At 38.4% G+C, this 18,283-nt stretch overlaps 1 protein-coding gene across 1 annotated transcript in view; it reads right to left on the bottom strand.

The window, feature by feature from the left end:
* Positions 1-18,283, bottom strand: part of LOC122573288 (neural-cadherin) — a 239,176-nt gene that overhangs the window by 180,811 nt on the left and 40,082 nt on the right. The window contains exons 4-13 of the mRNA XM_043739405.1: positions 17,198-17,389; positions 15,864-16,110; positions 15,472-15,691; positions 14,779-15,055; positions 13,536-14,131; positions 13,042-13,188; positions 10,785-10,976; positions 9,076-9,141; positions 7,932-7,943; positions 6,275-6,465 (exon numbers count right to left, since the gene is read on the bottom strand). Of these exons, the coding sequence (XP_043595340.1) occupies positions 6,275-6,465; positions 7,932-7,943; positions 9,076-9,141; positions 10,785-10,976; positions 13,042-13,188; positions 13,536-14,131; positions 14,779-15,055; positions 15,472-15,691; positions 15,864-16,110; positions 17,198-17,389 (2,140 nt within the window). The remainder of the gene's footprint in view (positions 1-6,274; positions 6,466-7,931; positions 7,944-9,075; positions 9,142-10,784; positions 10,977-13,041; positions 13,189-13,535; positions 14,132-14,778; positions 15,056-15,471; positions 15,692-15,863; positions 16,111-17,197; positions 17,390-18,283) is intronic.

The following is an 18,283-nucleotide window of genomic DNA, read 5'->3' as shown; positions in this document are numbered from 1 at the left end:
AGAACCGAAACAGACGAACAAATTTGATAGATGGCACAAGTGTATCGAACAGAAACGGTATATATATTATTCCATAGAATATTCCCTTAAATTTTTCATAACTTTCCTTATGAATTTTCCGAGCAACCTAATGCAATTTTACAAATCAATAAGCATTCTTATCAGAATTCGATATTACTCACTAAATTTGTATTATGAATTTTTATCTTTCAGTTCCTAAATTCTACGGTCAAATTAAGCTCCAATTTAAGCTCCCTCGTTTAATAACTTTTATCGAGTAAGGATTAGTTTTCATCGGAGAACCTGCGGGATTAAAAATTTCGCGCCTTAAATTTTAATCATAACCAATTATGAAATTGAAATGAGATTATCCTTTAAATGAAAAAACGTACTTTGCCGATAATGCCGTAAAGAAAGCAAACGCGAACGAATGGCGTTCGATAAATTGCAATCAAAGAGTACAAAAACCTCATTTCCACCATTTTCGTATAAATATCCCGAGTGCTCCAAGATAAACGTTTAAAGGTCTAACGGATGTAAAAAAAGTAAATTATGAAACCCGAATGTCTGAACGTGACAGTGTTTTGGTTAGTGGCTCGCAAGCGTGATCCCTCGCCCTGTTTTTAGTGTGTGCGCTGTAAGTGTGAATGGTTAGTAGCCTCGCATAAATAGCAAGAAAGCGAATAAATGCATCATCGAGTCGATACATCAAATCAAAATTAGTTAACGACAAAGACACAGCGTGAACCTATCGTTGTTGTATCCAAGAAACGGTGCCTGAAACTTTCCCCGAAACCATTGGTGCGCGGTGTTTTTTTTTTTTTTTTTTTTTTGGCAGTTGTGTAATCAGCGTGATCTTTGTTAATTAGCATCGTTGACAAATGAAAAGAGAATCTCAGAGTCATCGTTTTCGCCTTTGTTCCAGTATTCTCTGTACGACACCGTTTCCAATTGTCGATTCTCAAACGCAATCTCGCATCGATTTCTTTTCTCCTTGTGTTTTTAGCTATATTCTCCTTCTTTCTCTTTTCTTTTTTCTTTCTTTCTTAATATATTTTTCTTGGGAAGCTAACCGAGCATTCAAATCACGTTACATCGATCGTGATATTTTCGATCGACATAACATCCGACTAACGAATATAATTTCAAGAGATGCTCTAACTAAGGAAGTTTCAAAATCTAATTGTTACTCAGCTTGCCGGATGATCGGCGCAAAAATACGTATCTGACCGGCAAAAACCACTACGAGAACACACTACGCTCTCGAAAGGAAACGAAAAAAATGAGGAAAATAGAGATTCAGACTGTTCCAATGGAAACGTGGATACAAAATATCGAGACGAACGAAAACGAGTGGGAGGATAGGAGAACAAAAAAAAAAAAAAAAAAAGAAAAAGAGAATGGTCACTTTCCAGAACAATACACGGTAACCTACCGCAGATAAGCAACTGACGAAACATGCCCAAAAATTAATACGGCATTCACGTAATGTACAATACGTATGTATAAAATGTATATATATATATACGATATATGTATATATGTGTATATATATATATATGTATACAGATCGACGATCTATATTGAATGCAAGTCTCGCAATAAACTGTAAAAAGGAAAAAGGTCGAAGAGAACGCAAAAAATGGCGAACGATGCTTAGACGACACGACGCGACATTCGACTTTGAAAATCGTTTCATTTTAAATTGCTTCCTCTTTTGCTATCTTTTTCTCATTTCTATTATCGGCAGAATGCTTAGTTGGCGACGTGTCGTCGCGACGTCATCTCCGCGGAGATGCTCGTCGACGTTCGACACACGATTCCAACGCTAAATGGAACCGGACAGCGAGCAAATTCGAGTAGATACACGAAAACGTAGACGAAAACAATGAGAGGTAGAGAATTTTGAAAAAAGCCAATCTGGTGCAGAAAAATACAGTTACCAGAGACAAGAACACAAATAAATGAGAACAGAAGGAGAACGATTGGAGAATAGAACGGAAAATATGGGGATCCATGAAATCGAACCAGTTGAACGGGCCAAATTAATCAGTTGAAAAATATAATAAATAATTACCAACGTCTGAGGGAAGCATCTATTTGTAAAACGCATGCCCAAAAAATATTTACGGCACACACACACTAATTGTATGAGTCTGCTGCGGCTAAATCCGGCTTCCGCGATTACCTGGATAATCGCTAGAACGAATGTGACTTCCGCGAGTTCGCTTACCCCTCGAGCGCGCTGCATGCGCGCTACCGATTGCGTTAATCCGCCACTCGATTGCCCGATGCTTAACATGCCCGCGAATTCCTGCTGGGCATCACCTCTAATCGTAGGCGATCGTTTACCCTTCGCTGTCTATTTTTCATTTATAATCGATCCTGCGTCCTCGCGCTGGAAATTCATCGTACTCGTTGATAGAACGAACGACACTGGATTTCAGACGTTTTGTTGCAACGCGATCGCCCGATGATCTACAGCCAATCAATTTATGTATACAATATATATGGTTTACGACGAAAGCAAACTAATAGCACACCAACGACCGCTTGTATACGTAATAATATGGAAAATTTCACGTTCTATTACCCTTTCCGGTATAATTCCCGTATATGGAACTCGAGGTCGTAACAAAGCATCGTGAACCCATCTGTTGCCCATACCGCAAACGTATTAGGGAAGAAATTGGCACGCGTTTGACATTCGAGCGATCGCGTGACGCTATGCCGAGTGCTTGCACTTTGTGTACACGATGATATGACCCCTATACCGCACCGGCAGCACGTGGTCACGGCATCTGGTTCAAATGCACACGCAATTAACCGATCCGTTCGTGCCGGAAGTCCATCTGTTTCTGGGACGTTCCGCTTGAAAACCACACGTCGAACACACGCTTCCCGTCGCGTTTTCATTACGATCTTTTGTTAGCACGTCTAGAAAAAGAAGCATTTACGTTGGATAAATTATATATCTGCTCCGTGTTAACGAAACTTGGCTACTTGAGTCATATTTCTTAAAACGAAGATTTACTTATTTTTACCACTATACTTATAATTTCATGACTTTAGTTTTGAATTGCTCGAATTGAACTGCTCTTTGCAACCCCGACATTTGTATTTGGAATGAATTTGGAATGAATTATTTTGAAAGTAACTATTCCGTGACTAAAAATTTGTTACTCGTCTGTAAAAAGAAATCATGTCACATAAACAGAAATAATCGTCATTACTGTCGCAAATATTAAGCGTAACAATTCTATACGTGAAAATGTTGAATTACTTGAATCGTTTTGCCATTTCAATTTTATGATTCGTCGAAACCTTCTATTGAAAAGTTAAATCAAACGGACTTCGGTATCACGCGACAACTTATTGCCTCGTCTATTACTGACCAAATTTCTGAATTGGCGAATAAAAGGCTTTAGTAAATTAAAATGATCGCGTAGAACATAATTTGATCCCCTCGACAAGGCTACAACTTCGTTCCAACAAAAAGAAAATGCTTCTTCTTATGCCGCGTACTTGACTGTTTCACCATTATGAGAACAGCCTGTGAAAACAGTAATTCAACTACACCCTAAAATCGATAGATTTCTGTTACAAGGGCGCTCACGATTTTGTTCGCGACACGTTCGCAAAAATGCAACAAAACGTCATCGGATTAAGCAAAATGTAGTTTCATCGGTTTGAAAAATATCAAAATTTCTTTCCCGTTCTTAAACATCGCGACGAATGGGTAAGATTGGACCTCGTATGCGCGAGTATCGTGGAAAATCGAAAGTGCAGGTAGCGCTGCATTTTCGGCATTTTTTCACGGTAATATACATCGACAACCGAGCGAACGAAACGCTTTGGCTGACCGCACAATACGCGCGGCTCGTGCGAATCACAGTGACGTGAACGAGCTTTGGCAAACGAACTGCTCGCTGTATTCCCCCATATTTTTCTTCTTTCTTTCATTTAGCTTTTTTCTGCTCAAACCGATACTCGTGCTCACCACCTGACGTGTATGCGTGTCCATCTGTGCTTGTGTTCGCCGCGTGTCGTCACGTGTAGCGATGGGCGTTCGACTCTTTCATTCGCGACCCTGCCAACATCTTGAGAAAATTACGTTCCATTCGAATTTGAAGCGAGTTATTTTTTAAGGAACTCAAGTTCAAGTTGCAACTTTTACGAAGAATCTTAAATGGTTCGAAACGTCGGAAGTCTTGAAATGTTGGAATCGAACGTATGCATGCAGCAGTATGAGTATACCAAAATACGTAGTATTCCTGTAGCTTTCTATACCAACGATCTATACCAACATTGTTCTCTGTATTATACTCGGTTCAGCGTTGATGCAGCTTCTACCACTACTAGGAAGTTTTCAAACGATTTCAAGACAGTTTGTCCAGACAGCTAACACATTCAAGACTCTGACGGATCATCGAAACGTCAAACAAATTGACATTGAAAAACCAAACGATCCCGTTATCGGTTGTCTTACGTTCGAAGCTATCGTCAGCTTAAAGCTACGTATTGTATATTCTCAAGCCCATCGCTAACTACTTGACCGATATAGGCGCGCATATATACGTGTATGTGTGTATGTGTCAGTTTATAGATGCGTGTGTGTATGGAATCGTACACAATATCAATTAACGTGCACAAGAACAATACTGCCACGAGATTGCGTGCAGGGCGGGTTCGTGCAGAGCCGCACGGAGCATTAACAGTGTGACAGACCTGGCTTTAACAGACACAACTTTAGCCCCAACGGCCATGTTCTCTTTACAGTAGATCGGCCCATACACTATGTGGTCCCATACGGGCGGATTATTCGCACGGTCCACAACGTCAATCTGTACCTCCACCGTTCGTGACAAGGGCGGGAAACCCTTGTCTTGGGCCATCGCTTCCAGCTTGTACATCTCACGCTACACCAGACCGCGTGTACATAACAAACGGGAACAAAAAACAAATGGCGTTAGTGTCAGTCGTAATGACTCGTGGCAGTAATTATTTTTTTTTTTTTTTTTTTTGTTTGATCTCGGGAGGAGCACGGGAGGACTTCTGTCACGTGTGTTCTCGCTCTCTCTCTCCCTCTTCGCGTGCGGTCTCTGTCTGTTCGTCGTCTGTTTCTCTCTCTCCCATGTTTCAATTTCTGCCTGTTGTGCGCCATATTTTCACATCCTGGTGTAGCAGTCCTGCTCGTGCGTGATCATCAGTGTCTCTGCCTAGATTCTTGTCCGCCTGTGGACGAAGTCTCTCCTCCCACAAAAGTCATATATCCTGCTCTCTGATTAGCCGCTTTACCGTTCTACCTTACTTATTAGCGCGAGATTACATTCTAAGCAAAGCAGGACTAGCGCCAGCAGGAAGCTGAGTGTGCCGACACCCACGAGGCACGCCAACTCGTCCCCCCAACGAGGAGATCGCTGATCGCTGATGCCCAGCTTCTGCGCCTGCGTGTTTCTGTATCTGGATACACGTGAGGAAGAAGAAACAAATGGGCAAAATCGTGTATTTCATCGAGGGCACCTCGATCTCTCGCTACATCTTCGCCTACCCTATATACGGATCATCGCGCTAAGGACAATCCGGCATCCGGTTTTCCGAACTCGTACACATCTAGGGATGTTTTCCGCTAAAGTCGTCGGAACCGATTTTCTCGATTCATCAAAAATCCTTTGACTCCAATTTATATTCCATTGTGATTAAATTTTCCACGCTCGAAAAATAGTCGAACTCGATGCGACTCGATTTCTCAATGATTTCTTGAAAATCGGCTCCGTCGAATGATAACAATTAACATAAGTAAGGGATAGATAGTAGTGGTAATAGTATAGTAATGGTAGTAGTAGTTGTAGTAACAGTAGTAGTAGTAAGTAGGTAGTAGTAGTAGTAGGAGTGTCCGACCAATCAGCGATCTACCGCGCCGTGCTTAACCATACATGCTTCCTCTCCCGTCAAAATACATCATGTACGTGTGAAAATAAACAGGAACGAAGAAATACACTGAGAGAAATCAAAGTGTACACAGAGAGACGTAACGATACGAACCGATCGAAAGATACACAGAACGTGAAGCTATGATAGGTATAAGGTGAACGTAAGTGGTACACAGTGAACGTATGGCGAAAGAAAAGCATCAGAGGGAAACGGAAAGGGACGATAATCAAGAGAGACAGAACGATACAAAGGAACGAAAAAGAAAAAAATGGGAGTAGCACTGTATGGCACGGCACGGCATGTCACGTGTCTTGTCTCGGTCATGTCGTAGCATACAAACCTGGCTTTCACCGACGTCACTACAGTACCCACTGTGACATTTTCTTTGATGTGAATGGGGCCGTATACATTCGCATCCCACACAGGTGGTTTATTGTTTCTGTCTACGACGTCTAACTCAACGTCCACGTCTGCGTGCAACACTTGCATCCCTCTGTCGGAGGCCCGTACTCGCAGGCGATAGCTGTCACGCTAGTGGCAAAACATTGGGCCGTCAACTCACAGGACATTTTTTCAGGATTGTTGTTGGCGGATTTTTGTTTATTTTTTTATTTTTTTTTTTTTTTTGGTTCATTTTTCTGTTTTTTTCCTGCATTTTTCTTTCAGCTGTTTTTTGTTTCTTTTTTTTACATATACATCTATGTATATTATTTTTGATTGGCGATTAACGAGAGATAAGTCACTCGGTGGCGAGCGCGGTTAACGTGGTCGTCGAGGACGACCCGAAGGGTATCTCTTAATCGCAAAATGAAACGAAAGAGATAGAAGAAAGTGAAGGACCATGTAGTCTCGAGGGGATCCGTTTTATCTTACATTTTTGTATGTGTATGTGTTTTTATTTTTTCGTCTTGTTTTTTTTTTTTTTTTTTACTGTTCCAGACCTCTTTTTATCGAAAAACTCGTTTAGAGGTATTCTTCCACGCGTCTGCCAATCTGTGATTTACCTGAAACTTTCTAGCATTATCGAATCAGTTCTGGGTAACCCTGACGCTCGCTGTGTGATAAAAATGATTCGCATTGCAAATTTTCGCGCTAATTTCGCGATTAGTCTCTAGAAGGAATTTTATAAAAGATACTTACCTATTGTTATTGCTATACAGTGATGAATATGAATGTTCGGTATGTAATTTTACTTTAACTCGAATGTTCATACGTACAGCTTCTTTAAGATTCAATCACGATTACTTTTAAATCACATTCAAGAATCTGAAGTTTTGTATGCCGATAACGTTCTTTTCTTAATTATTTTCTTTCGTTACAATTTTCTGTTACAGTTAAATGAGCGGGTATTACGAATTCATAAAAAAAAAATATATAAATTTAAATAATTTTCCTTAACAAATTTATGGTAAAACGTCTAAACGGGAATTAAAAAAAATGTCCAATAAATCAAAGTTTACGCGATTCTCATAAAATTTCCAACCCAATGATTCTGTTGATCGATCCGAAAAAGTTTCAGTGAATACGTTACCGGCAATACTTTAGAATAAAGAGGTCCTTCACCTACGGATACACTCGAGACCAGGATAATAAAAAAAATAAAAAGCGCGATGACGCAGATACAAAGAGAGAGCGATATAAAAAAAAGAAACAGAGTGACGTCTCCGAGTGACAATTAATAATCATAGAACAACGATAGAGGTGAACGAAATAATTGAAACAATCGAAACAATCGAAATAATCGAATTAATGGAACGAATAGAATTAATTGAAATACACATTGAATTAATTGGAACGGAAATGCGCTCTAGTATTATACCGTAACTCAATACTTATATTCTTTGGCTTCTTTGTCATGTTTTCGTATTTCTTTTTATCGTTACTTTTTTTCTGTCTTTTTCTTGCGCCGATATAACAATGATCGTCGTATCATGTTATACCCACTCGTGGTGTTCTCGATGCAAAGTGTGAAACACAAGAATGTAGTTCCTACTTACTGGAAAACAGCCCTTTTTTTTGTCATCATCAAATCCGAAGAAAGTAAATGGTGCAATGAACACAAACATAAACAATAAGAAATTCAAATTAGTTCCTTTACGAAATCAACCAATGCAGGCATTTGCATGCAAGCAAGAATGCGTTTAAAGAGGCATCAGGAGGAACAGGGTAACGTGAGAAAGAAAGATTTTAGATCAAGAACACCGGAGTTACAGAGAGAAGGAAAAAAAATTATGACGACCCCTCGTCTGATTCTTTCGTATTTTTTTTAACGACACTCAAAAACCGATGGACGTTTTTACCGTGTATTTTTTTTTTTTTTTATTTTATTTTACTATTTTTTTCGTTACGTTGCCTCGTCGAGTGTGTTTACAGATCTGCATTATTCCGTTTTTATATATATATACATATTTTTTTTTTTTTTTTTGTCTGTTTCGTTACGACAGTGGTATGCCGCCCCAATCACAGAAGAAAAAATGTCACACCACGGACAGATTTCTTACGGTTTTATTCGTTATTGCACTCTCGGCAAAAAATGTCTCTCGTTTCTTTTTTTTTTTTTCCGGTTTTATCTTTTTGGCTCATTGTCAGTCACGTCGTGGTTTGCGGGGAGCACAGAGGACGAAAGTGAGGAAACGTCGGACGGACAAAAGGGAAGAAAACTTCACGAAAAATAGTACAAAATGCAAAAGAACACGCGAAAAGAAAAGCAACAAAGAATTGCTCCGTGTACAGAGAACGGAAAAAAATACAAAGATCAAAAGGCATCCTTCAATGTACTTTCTTTCCTTTCTTAACAAAATGCAAACGTTAAAAATTACTTCTTTCGCTGATTTAACTTCGTGAATATTCACAAAGCGAATCAGAGAAAAAGAGAAGTTTCACAAATCGTATAGAAAACAAAATGCACGAAACGAGAAGTTCAAAGAACAAAAATAAACGAAAAAGGGAAAATTTCGAATGAAACAGACCGAAAATAAACGTTTAAACGAAAGAATACGAGAAACGGAGTGAAAGAAAGATCTAGAGGGGCAGGAGGAGGGGGGAGAGAGAGAGAGAGATCAGAGTTCCTGTAAAGGAATCAAAAACACATTCATATAAAATATTGCAAGCATTTTCAAAAATTGTTTATGTCTGATGCACCACAAAATGCGTAGAGGTTGAAGTACACCGTACGTGGGGCTCAAAAAATGTCGTTCCCACCTGCTCCTGGAAGTTCAAAAAACATCACTTCCCTTTTGAAAAACATTCACATTAGTATTTTAAGTTAAGGAGAATTAATTAAAAGGTAATTAGTTGGGTCTCGTTCGTTTCCCTTCCTTTTGCTCTGTTATTCGATCGTTTCCTTCCCGGTGTCGTTTCTCCGCGGCGCTCTGTGACGCGTATACAAAAAAGAGAGAGAGAACAAAAAAAAAAGAGTACCATGATTAAAAAAAAAAAAAAGAAAATACGCAGACAGTCTTTCTCCGTGGCTAAGGTTGGATAATGAAAAGTGCACACCGCTCGTTTGTCACGAGTCGTTTGGCCCGGGTCGCGCAACTCGAAACCGCGCCGCGATACATCCTTGTTCTTTTCTTTTTTCTTTTCGTAATTAGAAATATTCCGATGAATCGAAAATAATCGTGAACGGGAAACAAGAATTTAAGTGAAACAAAAGCACGGGAAGAAAAAACACGAATCTTTCTGAACGATCGAAAAATAAAAATGTCGAGAAATGTGTTCTTTTTTCGCCTTTTCTTTTCTTTTCTTCCTTCCTTTTTTCTTTCCTTTTTTTTTTTTTTTGACATCAAGCGAACGTTGAAGGAACAACAGAAAAAAGAAACAGATCGAACGAAAGTGATCAAGAGGAAATAAAAAGTACTTATGTAAAATAAGGAAAAAAGATAGAATGACGTACGTTGACGATCGACACGGCGATGAACAAAACTTGGAGATAAGAGGTGTTCGATAGCTCGATTGGAACTTGTTTAAAAGGTACTCGCGCCGCGAGCATGTTCTCGATAGAAAGAATGAGAGAGACAGAGAGAGAGTGTTCTGTTGCGAAAATAGCCCGAACGGTCGATCGATTCAGGTACATGAAGCGTTTGAAGGAAATCAGGCATAGCTAAGTATTTACCATAGTGAACACATTGTGCATATCAATGGGAATTAAAAAGTTCTATACATGTGCCGTAAAAAGGAAACTCATTTCGTTGCATATTAGTGATAATTAGAGAATAAATAATTGCCGACCAAAACGTATATTAGTATACAAGTTATCCGATCAGCAACAAAACGGATTCGTGTTAAAGAACGTAAGTCAACGTAAACGTACAATATAGAGATATATATCGGCAGAAGGTGTACACTCACAAAAAGTTTGTATTTATATGATATAAATATAAATATAAATATATCTATATATCTATATATATATTTCTTCAATATACACACACACACACGTATAAGTATCTTTTATGCTACATATACGTGTATGTGTATATCGTAAATTTGGGCATATCTAATAATATTGGAGAACGCCACGTGCATTCTCGGCTTATTAATCAGTTCTTCGTTGACATCATGAATCTTGCGCTTAGTTTTTCTTCCTTGTCGTTTTTTCCTTTTTTTTTTTTTTACGATATAATACCATCGTTGTATGAAAATACGTTATAATGCTCTAATACCATACATTTATGTCGATAAATATTTGTAAACGCGATCGAAGTGTAAAAGGTGATCGTTGATAGACGCAGCTCGAAGAACCGGATGTTTCTTGCTCGAGAACACACGGTGGTCCTCCAGAGAACGATTGCTGTTGTTACTGCTAAAGAGAGTCGTATATGTAAATTTTCATTAACGAGAATACTCACGTCTAGAGGCTTCTTTAAGACGATCCAACCAGACTCTGGTTGAATCTCAAAGTACTCCAACCCTTGTTCATTGTTAGGAGAGCTCAACGAATACGTTATGGCACCGTTATTATCGGCATCCTCGTCCGATGCCGATACTCTAAGAATGTTTGTTCCGATACTGGCGTCCTGTTTTACATTCTCTACGTATCGCTGAAAATAGATGAGAATTCATTTGCGGATTTATAAATGGAGAGCTGGTTTCTATGAAAGATAGATTCCACGTTTAATCATTAAGAGATCTACACTGGGAAAAGTTACTTTTATTTATATTAATTTGCAGTGTCATTTCTTTTATAAGCAAAAAGATTTTTCTCTAGAAGTAAAAATAAAACATCCTAACTACTTTACCGTTAAAATAAAATTAAATTTAAATTGAAAGCTTAATAGAAATTTTGTAACGTCTCCTTTTTTACAAATATTCGTTTAGATGAAATAGAATTAAGAACTGGATATACATACAAAGAGAGAACAAAAATAGAAATAGACTACTTTATAGAGGGAAAACAATATAGTTCACGATTTCCACAAAATTTCTCTGTGATAATTCCCAGATTGAATGGCACATACTTGCGCAACAAAGCATCAGATGTTAATTTCATAAACGAGAGAGGAAAGAGAAAAGACTGACATATGGCGAACGAGTAATATGCAAACCACGAAGAGATCCTCTTTCATTTGTTTCGAGCAAGAGTCTGTTAATTTATTCCGAACAGCTATTCCGGTGCACAAAGTGCAAAATGGCCCGGTCAAGCATCTTTTGCATTTCCTTCGAACGTGTCCCTTTGTGTACCGCCACAGTCAACGCTTGAATTTCAAAAGGCATCGAGTGCCGCAATACCACTACGCGAAAGGCAATTTTCTCTTCTTTAGTTTTTAGCCCGCCCACACTCGGCTCTCGTTTTGCAACGAATGTCCGCTGATATTTTGCTCCGACGATGAATATCAGGAAATTGTCCAAATGAGACACGGTACAAATACAAATGAAACGAAACGTGAAACATGCACTTGCTACTAAAACATTCGCATATGTTGAAAGGAGTGCATATTTATCCGCTTCTAACCTGGTGTTTCTCTCTCACATTTCGATAATATTCTGATAATACAATTAATCTATAGCTTAATTAAGATTGAGACTAATTACTTTCATCGAAATTTAAAAAGAAGATATTTTGGAACTACCTTTTCGAATCTAGCAACGTTTAACTTTTCAGTCTTATTAATATTTAAGAAAAAGTTATATTCGAAATATCTTTTACAGCCTAACAACTTTAATCCTTTAATTCTTCAACTTAAAATACATCCTAACGTAAATTTATTACTCACGATTAGAACGTAAATATAAATTGAAAGTATAGAAGTATTTTTAACGTTTAAGTTTATCAGTCTTCCATTTGGAGACATTTGATTGAAAGAAGATCGTCTATTGAGACTTTCTGTTTGAAAATTCAATCATTAAATGTTACTGCGTTTTCCTTTCTTCAAAAATTGGAATTAATAATATTACATTCTCTAATAAACCCTAATTTATAATAATATTAATAACTGCTTGATAGTCTCGCCTTTAGAATGCCTTCCGTTCCAAATTGATATGAAATTTAATTTTCTAGATATCGGGATTTTAATTGTCGAATTTTTCGCTCGAACGTTGCGACTGACCTCCCCCAAGCACCTGCATCGCACTGTGATCAGTGACGCGAGTCAGCAATTTTTTTGCTATCGCATACTACTCGCAACGTACACATTTTCAAAGAATAAAATTGGTCATGTCTGAATGAACGATACGACAATATGAACGTTATAAACGTAGTTTTTACAACGTAATATCTGGAAGACTAATTGAAATATCGAAACGAAACAAAATACAAAGCAAGAGCTCACCTTCGGCTATTTTTCGAAATGCTTTACGTGAAAATTTTCGTTATTCTTCTGGCTGTTTTCTGTATTTACTGTTAGTCGAGTAGTTTATTGATGGAGGAACATTAATGGTTTTGATTTATTACGCGAGCTTGGGGTATTTTGTTAAGGAAGCTTCTGTGAATGCAATTGGAGTTGCTTTATAAAGATCGAAAAGTAAATCAACAATTTAAAGTTTTACAGAGATTTTGGAATATGATGAAAAGATTCGTTTGGTTTCTTAAACTGTGTAATGGTGTTCATTTTGTAAATTATGTAGATTATGCAAGTAATACTTTTAGTCTTTTATAGTTTTACTCACCTGACGATCGAACAATGGTGGGTTATCATTAACATCGGTGATTTCAACAGTGAAGGAACAAACACCTTCCAAGGAAGGTTCACCTTGATCCGTTGCTTTAACGGTAACTGATACAAATTTGCCATCATCGCCTTCACGATCAAATACCTGAAAATATCAAAGTAGTTTTAACAAGCTCTGATAACTTTAATTCCTTAATTCTTCAATTTATTAATTTACTAAATTATCACTTTTCGTAAAAGTTTGCAAGCCGTTCTACACTCGTATTACTCTCAAACATAAAAAATGTATTTTCAAATTTTATATCACAGAAAAAAAGAAGAAATATAAAACATTTCATAACGCCATTAATTGACTTTACAAGTAAAGCATTTTCCTATTTCTAAGCTTGTCACTGTACGTACAATAACTGCACAAACATTCGCAATACCCGTCAATACCTACATCCATTTACCATAAATTCTCTAATCAACTAACTTGATAGCAAAATATACCTTATTCGTCAAGACTTGTCCAGTCTCTTCGTCGACGGTGAACTTGGTTCCCTTCTGATTCGGTTGTTGTACGATCGAGTATTTTACTTGTCCATTCACTCCCTTATCTTCGTCAGTAGCTTGAACCTTGATTACGGTGCTACCATTTGGCGCACCTTCTTCCACTTTCGGATTGTACATGCTGCATTCCTTGAAAACTGGTTTGTTATCGTTCACGTCAGTAATGAAGACCACGACAACAGCTGTGCTGGTGTGTGTAGTGGTTTCTCCATTGGGGCAACAAGCACCGTCGTCGAGAGCAGTCACGTTCAGCTCGTATTTATCTCTATCCAAAGAGATCGCTTTTCCATGGAGACGAATCACACCGGTGATCTCCTCGATTACGAACTGACCGGATGTGGTATTACCACCGACGAATCGGAACCGAACATTGTCGCCGTCCTTGTCGGAAGCGACGACAGTTGTGACCAGCGTGTTAGGTCCGGCGTTCTCGTCCACGTTTGGCGTGTACACCTGCTGCGAAAACTTTGGCTCCTCGTCGTTCTTGTTCTTCGTATATATGCGCACTGTCGCCGTGCCAGTTTTCGGTGGTTCACCTGGAAACGTAATCAAATGTTAGAGGAAATAATACGAGAATGAAGAATGAAAAAAAAAAATGAAAAGAATAGGTAGATAAATTGGGCCAAGAATGATATGAAAAAATGATATGCTTGCAAATGAGGTATCAAGCTCTACGCTCTACGAAGAGCAAAGAAAACACTCTTTACAAAAATTGCCTTGAAAATTTAGCGCGTTATGCTTGTAGCGTGTTCCTTGCAAAAACACCAGTAAAGGTAATACGTATTTCTATTGTCGATAACTGCTAAACAAAACGTGGCTGAAAATGTAAAAAAGGAAAAAAAAAACATTCTGTCCTGAAAGGGTTGAAAAATGGATGATTATGCTATTTATAATACATTTTTATTCTTTCCTTCGTTTCGAAGTGAAATAACGGGAACATGAAAGATAGAAGTTTTATTGAATTTCTGAAAGATGAATCCACGCATTAAAGTGTCATCAATCTCTTTACTTACTAAATCTACTTTACGTACTATAACTGCGGAATATAAATAGAAAATTCAATCTTACTTTTTCAAGTTTCATCCCGTAACATTTATAAAAGACAAATAAATACAACCGCAATATTTTAGTAAAAGATTAAGAAATCTAGAAAAGTACATGGTGAACTAAAGGCAACATATACCTTTGTCTTTGGCGGTAACTACGAATTCGTAGTAAGCATTGTTGTTATCAGCGTCCAGCTGTTTATTGTTAACAATGATCCCACTCGAGTCCACGCTGAAGTGGTCGTCCGACACCAGATACTCTATTTCCGCGTTTGCACCAGAATCCGCGTCGGTTGCTTTCACTTTCAGTATACTTGTGCCTAACGATATGTCCTCGTCCACGTTGTGTGCTTGATAATCAGGCAATTCGAATTTCGGTGCGTTATCATTTACATCCGAAACCCGTATGGTTAACTGGAAAATTATGCGACAATTTGAACAACGACCGCTCGATCAAGTCGACGATTTGATAACAATTTCTCGCTGTCCTAGTTTTCTTTACATCGCCGGTTTACTATATAAAAGAGTTGCGATTAAAAGATGCTCGAAATATCGGTTTAGAGCAGGAAATTCAAAGTAGAAAACTGATAATACGTATAATTTGATTATTTAACGAAAAAATATTTCTTTTCTTTTACAAGAACTCGGTTCTCTATTGAAATATCTTCTATTTATGTATCGTTTGTTTCGTTAAGTGGCGTAATTTTTTATCAAGTGAAATAACGACACTTTGATCCTGAAAAATAGTCCACATCTCGGGTACAATTTTACAGATATCCCAGATTGTAAATAACATTTATTCGAATGCAAAGAGACGCAGATATATTTACCTCAACTGACGTGGAGAAACCACCAGAATCTTCGGTAGCTGTGACACTAAGAGAATAAATGTGTGGTTGACGTAGATCTTCGAAGTCTAATTCTTTCGCCAATTTCACAATGCCAGTGGTTGGCCCGATATTGAACGTTCCCGCTGCACCTTGTCCTTGTGCCTTCAGCGTGTACCGAATTTCACGATCGGCGAATGATTTTGCTTTCACCGATATGATACTGAAATAAAAGAATTCCCCGTGACCTTGAAAGCGTCGAGTAGAATAACCACGCTATCGAATCAAGCTGCAGGATAGGTATATCTATCTCCTCTCATAAGTTCATACGTGAAACGAGTTAAGTGAAAGCAAGCATGAGTTGCACAACAAAATTTGAAAAGCGTTCAACTTACTCGGAATCCTTCTTCTGGTTTTCCGGTATTTCAGCTTCATACGCCGTCATATAGAACTGCGGCGCGCGTTTTCCACCTACGATCGATAAACGCTCCTCAGGAGTCGACTGAAAACGCCTCTCATCTATACGGCCGTTCTGATCCTCCGCTTTCACGTACAGAACGTATTCCATGTCCAGCTGAAAAAGATCGGTCCCTCGGGTGCGTACAACGCCGGATCGCTCATCTACCTCGAAACGGCCTCCGGCTGCAAAGTAAAGCGCGTACCATTTATTTTTCAACTGGATAATTTTATGGCGACCGACATTGAACGGGAGGGATTGAATGATTCACGCGGGATTTTCGTGGATATTTCATGGAAGGCGGTCCTCGTGGTAACTGGTACCTTTGTCGCAAATCATCGTCAATTTTCTACTTATTATATACCTCTCTCAGTCTTTCCAACTATTTTCCTATTATTTTTGTCTCTTATTTTTCTTTTCCTCGAGAGTTGAATCTTTTATTTCCTTCCCCTAATGGATCTGTAGATTTTATAGAACTTTTTATCGCGTTATTTCTATCATCAGCGTATGGCGAAACTTTCCATTGTTTTCTTCTCCAACTCTTATCAACGAGATAAAATTTTAGTATTCAACGTTACAGAATTTTACATTTCCTGGCTTCGTGGAATTTTTCGCCATTACTTGCTTTACAAAGATAACTTGTATCTGCTATCAGGCCTTAATTAAAAATTATTTCATTTTCATAGAAAATTCATTATACCACTTTATCTCACCATACAGCGTACGTAATTGCCACATCGTTACAAAACCAAAAAGAAAGTACTTGTTAATGTCTCGTTGTATCTATTTTTTAAATTCGTCGGTATCATAGATAATAAGTCGAAAGACACAGTGTGCAATAAATACGTACGTAATCTTCCATAGATACTACTCGCTGTTTTGAGTATCCTCAGGAAGATGTGTACCTACATCGCATGCACGGCTAGCTAGCTACATACTTCTCCCTATACTTTTACGAACAGGACAGCCGTGATAAATTATCTTCCATATATTTTCCCACGATCCACGGAATCCTCCGGTGCGTCTACTACTCAAAGCGTCGAACGATTAAGAAACTTCGCTTGCGATATCGATTACCCGTCATAATTTCCCTTCGCAATTATGGTATTACGCCATATACGGTGGAGTAATTCCCAGTTATACAAGCGGTACAGGCTAGATAATTGCGTTCAATCGAAATGCACGTAACGTTCGAGCATTTCTACGCTGCGTTTTCACGCCTCGATTGGCAACGTTATGGGTTATACACGTTAATATCCAATTCATACGTACTTCGATCTCGTACGATGAAATAGTGAATATTGCTGTCGGTGTCAGGATCCCTGGCTTGAAGGGTAAACACGTGAGTATTCGGCGGTGCATTCAACTGTACGACCGTTTGCATTGGTAGAGGCCGATTTATGAAGTACGGTGGCTCGTCGTTAACGTCCTTCACGTTGATAATGACACGCTGATTGTCCGTGTCTGTAATCATCGATCGGTTATTGATACCGCTTGGCAATGGTGACCTCCCGTTGACAGAAAACGGTGGACAGTGTTCAAAGGCGGTGACCGAATACCATTTGACGTTATCTTGTCCGACGCTTTGACCTTTGGCCTGTTAAATCTAACGCGAGCCTTCGAATGAAATTGCTCTGTATATAGACGGTATATTCGATTCTAGTACGATATTCTATTTCAGGTGTACGATAAAACAAGCCTGGCCATACGTTTTCCAAATATTTCAGTCGTTTCCAATTACTTTATATTGGTATTACGAAAATGGTGTTCGATACATTGGATCGATGGAAATGTTTGTGAATGGATTTCGCGTGATAGTGATATAAATTTGCAAGTGCGATTATGTTCACGATACACGTAATATGCAAAGATATACGAAATATTTAAAAGCAGCGAGTTAGAACGTGTATTGGTTAAAAGAAATCTGTTCGGGTTTAATTGAATGTAGAGAAATATGAATTTGCATAAACGTCCGTAATCTAATTGCGACTGATATGAAAAAATTAAAATAGGGAATTTGTTATTAGAAAATTGAAAATGTTTGTTCTTCTTTCGCGACGATACCATGCAAGTATGGTAAATATTGTATTGTGGAGTTTAAAAGATATTACGCTTACATTGTGGAGAAGTTAACGGATTCTGACGACGCGGAACGACGAACAGATTTTTAGAAAATTGGTCCAGAACGGCGTTAAAATCTTATCTATAGGCCGAATTGCTGTAGCGTCAAACATTCTGTCACTAAAGCTTCCATCAGGAAAGGAATTCAGTTTATTAAATTACATTTTCCTCCGTCATCGCTTATAAACACTGTCGACCCAACGAAACAGCGCCCTACGTAGCAAGCTCTATAATTTG

Source organism: Bombus pyrosoma, linkage group LG12, assembly GCF_014825855.1.
Source record: "Bombus pyrosoma isolate SC7728 linkage group LG12, ASM1482585v1, whole genome shotgun sequence".
In the NCBI taxonomy this organism is placed as follows: domain Eukaryota; kingdom Metazoa; phylum Arthropoda; class Insecta; order Hymenoptera; family Apidae; genus Bombus; species Bombus pyrosoma.
This window is presented reverse-complemented; position numbering and strand designations above follow the sequence as displayed.